The 10759-nt window shown below is 33.6% G+C and overlaps 1 protein-coding gene across 3 annotated transcripts; it reads left to right on the top strand.

Annotated features, from left to right (window-relative positions):
- Nucleotides 1-410: 410 nt before the first annotated feature.
- On the top strand, nucleotides 411-9697 carry LOC107915022 (DUF21 domain-containing protein At4g14240). Of its 3 annotated transcripts, XR_005919484.1 has the most exons (14): nucleotides 423-760; nucleotides 873-949; nucleotides 1791-1874; nucleotides 1960-2073; nucleotides 5501-5584; nucleotides 5736-5807; nucleotides 6066-6133; nucleotides 6541-6628; nucleotides 6757-6830; nucleotides 6922-7282; nucleotides 7784-7862; nucleotides 8022-8068; nucleotides 8160-8241; nucleotides 9193-9288. XR_005919484.1 is itself a non-coding variant. In XM_041102465.1 (13 exons), exons 1-13 carry the CDS (start codon nucleotides 514-516, stop codon nucleotides 9232-9234), a joined length of 1440 nt encoding a protein of 479 aa, XP_040958399.1. In that variant the 5' UTR covers nucleotides 411-513; the 3' UTR covers nucleotides 9235-9697. The 3 variants fall into 3 exon arrangements, 2 of the variants coding, with proteins under 2 accessions (XP_040958399.1, XP_040958400.1); XM_041102465.1 differs by lacking the exon at nucleotides 7784-7862 and having other exon boundaries at nucleotides 411-760; nucleotides 9193-9697; XM_041102466.1 differs by lacking the exons at nucleotides 1960-2073; nucleotides 7784-7862 and having other exon boundaries at nucleotides 9193-9697.
- The last annotated feature ends 1062 nt before the right edge of the window (nucleotides 9698-10759 follow it).

Raw genomic sequence — 10759 nt, 5'->3', positions numbered from 1 at the left:
TTTCGGACCGAACTTAGAAAAGAAACCTAAATTTTTTACTTGGCCCAACCCCACCCATGGACAACTCTACTACTAATGTACCAAATACTTTCCTTTTATTAATGTGTTTTATATTTTTTTATTAAAAATAAATTTTGTTTCTATGCCCTAAATATATATTTTTAACTTCCCAAATAAAAAAAAGAATATATATTTTGTTAAAAATAAAAACATAAAATATTTTAAAAGAAACGAAGTCTTATTTTCTACTTTTGAGCAAAACCATCTGAAGATCACGGCGACAATTTTCTGCCACGTTTAGTTGGCTACCTAAAATCATTATTGTCGTTTCGGTGCACACGTGCTCGCGAGGACACCGTAGCAAAACCTTAAGACCCATCACGTGTCCTCACTCAATTCACGGACTTGCTTGGTCAGTATATTACACAGGCCTCAAAAGGAGCAGAAGAAAGCAACCTTTGTCTCTCATTTCTCTTTCTTGGACTCCTGTAATTTAAAGTTGAAAAAGCAACGATGCATCCGATAAATGCGGTTTTGGCGGCGAGGATGCTATTTAACACGGCGGCCTCGGTCAGTGAATCCGTCGGAGAAGGGATTCCGTTCGGATCTCCATGGTGGTTTATCTACGCCGGGATTTCTTGTTTTTTAGTACTTTTCGCAGGGATGATGTCGGGTCTCACCCTCGGACTGATGTCGCTTGGTCTCGTCGAACTCGAAATTCTTCAACGGAGCGGCACTTCCACCGAGAAAAAACAAGCGGGTAGATTTTTTTTTTGGTTCTGATTTGGAATAGTTGTGAAGGAATGATTGAAATTCGATTACTATTTAGTGTGAAACTTGGTCTGTTTTTTAAAATATCTTTGGGTTTTTAGCTGCTATTTTGCCGGTAGTTCAAAAACAGCATCAGCTTTTGGTGACTTTGCTTCTTTGCAATGCTGCTGCTATGGAGGTAAAAGCTTATTTAACAACTTTTTCGGTTCAATTTGATATGAATTTGAGTGAAACTATCGTGATTGTTTATGTGTTTTTTGATCCCATAGAAAATTGCACAAGGACCGTTCAAAGTTTTTGAATAAGCAATGTTTGATTGGAATTACATTTGCTAGAAAACTGATTTTCCGATGAATTTCTGAGATAGCAAACTGAAGTTTTCAGTTGATTAGTGAGGTCCTAGTAATATGGCTTGTTGATAATACTGTTTCTTACATTCAAGTTTGTTGGAACTTTGCATCTGGGAATGACTGCCGAACCCATCACCATGTACTTTTTTGCCTTTATCTTATTATAAGAATGAAGTTTTGATTCTGTTAAGTAGGCAATTCAGCTCTAATTACAAAGAAGTATTTAACCTAGAGTTATTAGCTGATTTCTTCCCTAAGCCTTTTGTATATCATATTGAGTAAGATTTTAGGTAGTTCCCCATTATCAGTTAACTAGCTGTGGAAGTTCAGACGGTGTCATTTAACTGATTCACAGCATGTCCGCAAGTAGTTTGTTAGAAACTTTAAATTGCTTTATCTATGCTTGCTGTGGGGGTTGAGGCTATCTAATGAGCATAACGTAGTTGCTTTGTGACCATTTAATATTACTTGAAATTTTCTATGTATTGCATAATCGGAGGATGTTTTAAAATTGTTGCTTTATTTATGCTTGCTGTGGGGGTTGAGGCTATCTAATGGGCATAATAAAGTTGCTTTGTGACTTGAAATTTTCTTTGCATTACATATTTGGAGAATGTTTGAAAGAAGGTTGGCTTTCTTTGACTTGCATGATATATTTATTACTTGCAGGCCCTCCCTATATACTTGGATAAGCTTTTCAATCAATATGTGGCTATCATACTTTCTGTGACTTTTGTTCTAGCCTTTGGTGAGGTAGGTTGTTCAGCTTTTGTATTATTTAAGCTTGACTTTCAACCTTTGAATCCTTGACCAAAAAGAGTTTCGTTTTACTTTTTAGGTTATTCCACAAGCAATATGCACTAGATATGGACTTGCTGTAGGTGCAAACCTTGCAGGTCTTGTGTGGATTTTAATGATTATTTGCTATCCAATAGCTTATCCCATTGGAAAGGTAAGTTCAAAGGCCATTACATGAGGTGCACTCTTTTAATCCCCATATTGGGAAAAGTCCTGTTGATTCTTGAAACTTTCATAAAAGTCCTAATTTATGCTAGATGCTATGGGCAATGGAGTAGATTTTGTGAACCTTTTAGTAGTTAGTCTTGTCTGTTTACTCAATAAGACGGTTTTATGAGTAGTTGAACTATGTTTGCTAGATTCGAGTATTATGTTGTTGCTAATTGGCCGATGGCCTGTAGAACATATCCGTGGGACTTAGAGCCAGTTTCTCATTGCTTATGAAAAGTTGGATTTAAAGTTTATGTTGTTTAGTATTGCTCTCCAAAAGTGCTTTTGAAAAATAAAATGTTTATTTTAGACATGATGTTGTGAAGTAAAAATATGCATTTAAATAATGTTCAAATTTGTTAATATTGTGATATTTTAGTAAGAATATAAAAAAAAAAATCTATTGTAACTCATTATTAATATTTTAATATATGAAATATAAATTTTAAATATTTGCAAGCAATTAATATTAATTATTCCTAAAATTTAATTTGATATATAATCTACATTTTAAATATTATTAAAATACAAACATTTTAAATCTAAATATATAATGTTATATATTTGGAATAAATTTCAATAGGAAAATAATTATATACACAATACAAATATTAAATAAAATATATTGGATTATAAATAAGGGTTAAAAATGTCATTTGGCTCCAAAAGTACTTTTCCCAAAAGCAAAAGCTAAAATCACTGCACGTGCTTTTGGGTTTAAAAGCACTTTTGGTTTCAAAAGTTGTTTTTTTAACATCGCTTATGGCTCTAAAAGCACTTTTGAAAAGCAATGAGAAACAAAGCCTTTTTAAACTATAGAAAGTTGGTGGAAATCCTCTTTCTTAGCTTCTTGGGGCATTGAAGTCAGGGATTCTTTGGTAATTTGGGGTAAAATGGCTTTACATAATCATGTGTAGATAATTTGACGAATAGTGGTAAAATGGCTTTACACATCTTTTAGGAGTCGTTTTTTAACCAATATCACTCGAGACGCGAATAAGTTGGTGCTATCCGAACAATTCTAGAAGCCTTCATTTCAGCCACTACCGTCACAATTGCATCCTTTTGAATTAAGGGTTATCTATAAAGTTTAATCTTGAACGTCTTGAACTCATCATAAGAGGAATCTTATGATTAGTAAACCTCTTAGGGGGCAAACCTTAGGGGTGTTAAAGAGTATTGAGTATTGTCATAGCAATGTCTTCAAATATGCAGGGAGAGCATCAATCAAGGCCTTATCATTTTGAGAAGGCAACCTTTCGTGACACTCATTAGTCAACAGCATGGGATAAGCGTGCATACTTGCTAGCTGCTTGGCATTAACTAAGTCCACAGTTTCATCGTTGAGGCTATGAAATGTTACCCACTGTCAGCTGCAGAAAACTGCATGATCAGCTTATGGAAATCCCAAATAATAGGTCCTAGATTTCTTAACCGTTGCCCACCATGGACTACATCACATCTATTGAGAGATATCACACCAATATTAGTTAGTTGTACCACTCAAGCCTCCCATTGAACCTCCTTGCATAAGTCTCAAACATGCGTAAACTCTTCATTTGCCATAGACACATCAACCCCATGAATAGGCACAGTTTTAACACCTGTCCTTTTCACAAGTGTCTGGCCTATGAAGTTATGTGTTTTACCAAATCGAGGGTCTTCTCTTATGTATCATAAGATCTTCGAGGGAGATTTTCCAGCAAATGACAAGTGCCCAAGATACGAACTGGTTTGGAAATTTCTGGCTTAAGTCCATTTGCTTGGCACTTGTCCTTCAACAGAAGACCCTGGATTTGAAGCCTGGGATGAACAGGTTCCATTATAATGTCTTGGCTTTGGAATTCAATGATTCCAGAAATTGACATCATGATGTTCCTGAACATGACTAAGGATATTTGGGATGCAATTCATTTGACCTATTCAAAGGCTAGCAATGCTTCAAGAAATTTTTTAGCTGAAGACCAAAATATCAGCGACCAAACAAGGAGCATGTTCCATCATGGAATATGCTCATTTGCTACAAGGACTATGGCAGGAACTGCATCAGCTCCTGCAATGCATCCAGATGAAGTGTGTTGAAGATGCTGCCATTTTGAAAAGATTCATAGAGAAGGAGCACATCTATGAATTCCTGACGGGCTTGAACATTGAATTTGACCTTGTAAGGGTGCAGATTTTAGGAAATGAGGATCTGCTACCCTTAAATGAAGTTATCTCAATTATAAGAGTGGAGGAAGGATGAAGAGGTCTTACGTTGGAGGACTAGGGAAGTGATGGTTCAGCCTTAATCTAGAAGGCCAATGGAAACAAGGAGCTGCAACAATAGACTGGATCCAAGATTATTAACTAGGATTCATTGTTCTGCACTTGCTGGAAGAACTGCCACACCAGAGACAAGTGCTGGAAATTATACAACAAACCACAAAGTTTTAAAGAAGGAAAGCAGGCATGTGTGGCCAATGGTAGTTAGGAGAACCGTGAAAATGCAACCAAAGCAAACTGTTGATTGGCCGTTGACTGATCGTTGACTGGTGTTGATCAACCATTGATTGTTGACTGTTTTAATATATATATTTTTAAATACTAGAATTTCCTTTTTCCTTTTTTTGAATTATCTATATTTTATATAATGTTTTATTTTTTTATTTTATATAATTAATATATTATAATTTTTAAAAAAATTTAATTTCATGAATTTTTATATATTTTTTGAATTTTTATTTTTTTGAGTTTATATATATTTGTGTTTTTTATGTATTGTATAATGTCTTTATAAATTTTTTTATTTTTAAATAATTTATATATTTTAAAAATTGAACTTTTTGAACTTAATAAATTTGTATATTTTTTTTGAATTTTTTTATATATTTTAGATATTATATATATTTTTTGAATTTTGAGTAGTTTTTTAATGGATACCTTGACTTCAAATGCCATGTATAAAGGAATGGCATGGGGCACGTTCTCAATGATTGGTGGTGCCACTTGTTTTTATTTTATTTTTAAATATTGTTAACTTTTTTGACCAAAGGCTATAGTGGAATGATAGTTCGATATTGTTCTATTTCTTAACGGTAAAGGTATAGCATAAAAAAGTAAAAAATAGAAGGAATAAAATAGAACTTCAATCAGGCGGGCTTTTTTGTGCTTATCACCTTACCAAAAAGACTGCCTAGGTGCAATAAGCATGTGCCTGATCAAATGCACCTTGCTGAAAGGGTTTGAGGCACTTTTGTGTGTGACACTAAGGTGCAATGCCTGGGCACATGCCTATACAACACTAGTGCCTATACAGTTTTGTCTTCTCATTTGGTGGTTTAACAGACCATTAGAACGGATAAAGCACTGAAGTTATATATGTTTTCCAGGTTCTGGATTGGGTACTGGGGCATAATGAAGCGCTATTTAGGCGGGCTCAACTAAAAGCCCTTGTCTCCATCCATAGCCAGGAGGTAAATCAATTTGATGTCACTGCACATTACATAGTAACCCCTTAGCAGAAGTTTGCTAATTTTTGAAGAATCTTATAAATAGCAGAAGATAACCATTACATTCATTTCTTTTTCTCACTATGAAGATTTCTTTCTTGATTTAACTTTTTAGGCTGGAAAAGGAGGTGAGCTCACACATGATGAAACAACAATTATTAGTGGAGCACTAGATTTGACTGAAAAGGTATGCATCACAATAAAAGTAACTTTATTGATAGCTTTTAGTCTTCTTCTACAAAGATGATATGGTTGAGGACTGCTACTGTAGTAATGGTCACTTTCTGTGCAGAAGTGGAATATTATAAATTAACATAAGATTTAGATTTTGCATACTCATTTCTTTCTGTCATGTGACTTTACTAGGATCGGTATTGAAACAATTTCTTCATTTTCCTTGGTGTCTTAAACTAATTTTTCCTGTTCTGTTATGATAAATGGACAGACTGCTGAGGAGGCTATGACACCTATAGAATCAACTTTCTCTTTAGATGTCAATTCAAAGTTGGACTGGTAATATTTCTCCTCAATTCATATTGTAGTTTGATATAAGGATTAATACTTTAATCATCTTAAGTGCTAAAGTTTGTACTTTTACAACTAATTCCCTCTTCCAGATCTTTCATAAAAAGAGATAAATATGTTAAAACTTTCTTCTGCTTTTCCTATACTTTCTAAGTGAATGAGCAATTTATAACTATTTATTAACTGATGCCTATTGATTAACGTGTCTATATAATTAGTTTCTATCATAATGCTTTTATATGTGTCAATGAAGTCTAGCAATATAACTGCTGCATCTATTCCTTTTTTGTTGTATCCTTAATCTTAGTTGAAACTTGAAATGCTAAAAGAATTAATGTAATAAGTTTCTCATTTATCTCTCTCTCTGATCTTTAATCTTGAATGAATTACTCCAGGGAGGCAATGGGTAAGATCCTCGCTCGTGGTCATAGCCGAGTCCCTGTCTACTCAGGGAATCCCAAAAATATTATTGGACTTCTGCTGGTATGTGTTTATCTTAAAACTTTAATGAAGTCTCATGGCAGTCGTGCATTCGGGTCTAAAGCTTTGCTGATCTTGTCGGTGATTTTGCTTATTCTGCATTTGAAATCCTTTCTGGAAATTGGAATAAGGTGAAAAGCCTTCTCACTGTACGCCCTGAAACTGAAACACCTGTCAGTGCTGTTTCCATCCGAAGAATTCCAAGGTTTCTGAATTATTGATAAACATGGTTATGATTTCTGTATAAGCTTAAAATATCCTGCTAGTTTAGAGTTCATGCATGGGATGTTTGACAGGGTTCCAGCTGATATGCCTCTCTATGATATTCTGAATGAGTTTCAAAAGGGCAGCAGTCATATGGCAGCTGTTGTGAAGGCTAAAGGAAAAAATAAGAACCTTCCTCCGACTGTTGACGGACTGAAGTCTGAAGAAAACAAAGTGTCCAGTGCAGATACCCAGCTGACTACTCCTCTGCTATCCAAGCTGGATGAGAAGCCAGAGAGCATTGTAGTTGACGTTGGTAAGTTGTCAAGGCCTACCAATACAAGCAGGCTAGATGCTGTAACATATGGATTGTCTGTCACATCAGAGGACATTGAAGATGGTGAAGTGATTGGTATTATCACCTTAGAAGATGTTTTCGAAGAATTATTGCAGGTAAATTACAGTAAAACCTCAATAAATGAATGATCAATATATTAGTAATCTTGTTTAATCAATAAAATCCCAGTCTTCAACCAATGTATTAAAATAACTAATTGCTAAATGCATATCATAATAATTTTTAATAATTCTTGAGGCCTAAGAAATAAATTCATAATCCTGAAAAAAAGAGAATACATATATGAGGTTACCATAAAGAAGTTTTTTCTTAACAGCTACTTTTAATTCTTCTTCCTTTTCCCCCTTAAAATATTCATGTAAAGTTTGTATTTTCTTTGTACCTAAACCAAACCAAACCAAACTTCGTCCTTAAGTTTTTGCATTGCACACACAATACTCTATGCATTCTTTTGATTATAACACAATAGTTTTTTAAGGTGACTTGCTTGAAATATTTCTTCTGAAGAAACAGTTAGTAAAAACACTGTTGTCCTTTGGATTTTATTGTTTTCAATGGGCATATTCATGACCTTCTCAATAATTTTTCATTTGTAGGTGATTCCACTACTATATCTAGTGTTGTTTATTCATATGTCGTCTATCTAAAAGAAGATGATAACATAAAGTGTATATGGTAAATTCCTTATCAATTAATAAATATTAATTTACAGTAAATGAATAATTTATTCATTCATCCATAATAAAGTAAATTCTTTGAAATAAATCTTTTCTTAGTCTGAACCGTATCATCTTTAACGGGTTTAGTATTGCTACTGATTTGTTACTAACGCAGGAGGAGATAGTGGATGAAACCGATGAATATGTTGACGTGCATAAAAGGTATTGGACTGTTAGAACTTCAATATTCATTCAATTATCTTCTAAAAGAATATGAAAAATAAGAATGGATTCCATATCATCTATTTTGTAGAATCCGTGTTGCTGCAGCTGCAGCTGCTTCATCAGTGGCACGTGCACCATCAAGTAGGAGGCTAACTGGTCAGAAGGGAGTGGTAAGGAAATGTTACTTTTAGCATTTTCTTCCTTTTTTTTCGTCTGTCACGGATGGATCTGCTTAATCTGTTCAGAGTCACTTGCATCTTCAAAAGATTTGAAACTACTTGTGAAACATCAAAAGCTTTTGAACTTAATAGAAAAAGAAAAAGAAGGTTTCGGATTTATTTATAAAATAACAAAGCATTAATGTTTTCCTTTGCGTGCTCTGACTAAAAAAAAAAAGAAAATATAAATGAAAGACTTTTTTAAATAAAAAAATTAATAGCTTATAAGTACAGAGAAAACACATCGTAAGGTACTACGAAAGTTGTATACTGCTTCATAATCACTAGCTTCTCTAGCTTTAATGGTTAGTATTGAAATATGCACAATTTTTTTAGAGATGGACAAGATTTAGAGCTTAAAATTTTGTCCAAATTCTTTTAGGTTTTGCTTGGTAGAGTAGAAAAAAATTGGAAGGATGAAAAATTAAGGGGTAGAAAACTAAAATGATGGAGAATATAAATTTTCTTTCCATAGGTGTGCTTGGTAGGAAAGATGGAAAAATATAAAGAAGTATTTTCTTCCCCTCCATTGCTTGGTAGAGTTGAAAAATGAAAGAAAATAAAATAAAACATTTGAAAAATGTATAATTTTGATCTAGCATACACATCTGTCCTATTTTCTTTCCTCTCATTTTTCTTCCCTATCAAGCACACTCAAAATGTACTTTCTTCACTTATCTACTTTCTCCACCCTTCATTCCACTTTTTCACTCAATCTAGCACACCCTTAGTGCACTTTTATAAGGTGGTATTAGGTTCAGTGGGAGATGATCATCACACCACAGATAAGGACTAGTACAAAAACTGCATCTCCAAGTAATTTTAATTCTATAAGACTACCTAATGAGTTCTCCAAGTTGGAGTTTGAGTATTGGTGTTTCTTCCGTTTATAATTTCATCCAGGGGGTCCAAAGCAAAGGTCAAGCCACGAAGAAACCTGCCTAGGATGGTTCACTCCTCTACTAGGTTTCAAGGTACACCTGCTGAGAGAAAAAGAGATGAAACAAGTATATAATTGTTTGGATTAATGCCAGCGATGAGGGGTGGGTTCATTGACATGATTCCTTTGTGTCTTGATGATTTTTTGCCCTTGTGCATAATGGCTTTCTCTCTCTATATATAAGGAAAAATGTGATTAAAACTTCCAAACATACTATATTTTTCATTTTGGGTCAAGAAATATGGAATTGAACCATGATTTTGTGGGGATAGATTTGATTCAAGTTTTTGGTGTAACTTTCCTCTTGAAAGAAACGATTAGTTAACTAGCCTACAGCTGGGGAATGGAAACTAGATTAAATCGGGAAAACCCCATTGAAGCAGCTTTGTTATAATCTTTGTATTTCAATTCGTGAACTGCTTCTTCAAGCCATAAAATTATCTATTTGAATTTTCTGCTTTGCCTGAACTTCAAAGATAAGATCAAGTTGATGGCAGTGGTGAAACATATTTAACTGTTTTCAGGACTTGTGTTCTTCGGTGTCAACTATAGTCCTTGGGAAAGATTATTAACTCTACCAATCTCCAATATTCTAAGGGTCAGATCGGAATGGGTTGAGGTCAGGGTTATATGTGGAATTCTTACAACTCTTGTTTGTTTAAGCTCAGTCTGGCTTGAAATATAAATTTCAAATTGATTTAATTTTTTTTTTAAAGACGTTATTTTAATTTAAAATTTAATAACTTGAATTTTATAAATTTATATGTGGAATTCACTTCATCTTATAAATTTAATATTTATATTATATAAATTACATAAAAATAAAAATGAAATAAAATATAAAATTAGCGAACAGGTTGGATTGTATTGAGCCTGGGTATTGAATATTAAAATTAAAGGTTGATTCATATTTTAAATTTACTTAATTTTGTTTATTTAAATGTACTTTTGGGTTTAACGTTATTATATTAAATCCTTATTAATATTAGGTGAGATTTCAAGTTTGAGCAAGTAATTCAGTCTTTGATCATGTCCGTTATCTCTAAGAGTACAGTGCGCATATATATATATATCTATATATATAATGGGTGCTTTGAATTTTATGTACTTTTGAGGGTGATTGTTCGAATCGCTCATGTTAAATCTGAAGAGCTGCACAGTTAAAGAAAGCCTCGGGAGGAATTCTTGAGTCAGGGAAGCAAAATATGATTCAATCACCGTACATTTTTCATGGGATCTGATATATATAACTGCATTATTTGCAAGCGTGATACCAACAATCAGTTGAGGCATATAGAAGAGTTGGAAAATAGCATTCGAGGTTAAAAGCAACACTTTACTCTAAAAATACTAAATTTTATACTAAACGCTCTACCCAAGCATTTTGCCTGATCGCTGGCCCTTAGAAGCAGTCAGTCATATAAGTGCACTACTTTATATCCCCCGAATAACCCAGTAGGCAATAGAAGCAAACAAAACTTTAGGCATATAATCCTAGTTGATTCCATGAAATTAAAATAAAAAAGTAGT

The sequence above is a fragment of the Gossypium hirsutum genome, chromosome D10, assembly GCF_007990345.1.
Source record: "Gossypium hirsutum isolate 1008001.06 chromosome D10, Gossypium_hirsutum_v2.1, whole genome shotgun sequence".
NCBI lineage: Eukaryota > Viridiplantae > Streptophyta > Magnoliopsida > Malvales > Malvaceae > Gossypium > Gossypium hirsutum.
The sequence above is the reverse complement of the archived record's forward strand: the minus strand, read 5'-3'. Positions and strand labels throughout refer to the sequence as shown.

What these genes read in the sequence shown, in the direction of transcription:
- LOC107915022 (XM_041102465.1), top strand. Translation starts at nt 514, where the DNA reads ATGCATCCGATAAATGCGGTTTTGGCGGCGAGGATGCTATTTAACACG. An exon ending in TAGCTTATCCCATTGGAAAG is followed by an intron (nt 2,074 to 5,500) that starts GTAAGTTCAAAG and finishes TATGTTTTCCAG; the next exon opens with GTTCTGGATTGGGTACTGGG. An exon ending in GTCAATTCAAAGTTGGACTG is followed by an intron (nt 6,134 to 6,540) that starts GTAATATTTCTC and finishes GAATTACTCCAG; the next exon opens with GGAGGCAATGGGTAAGATCC.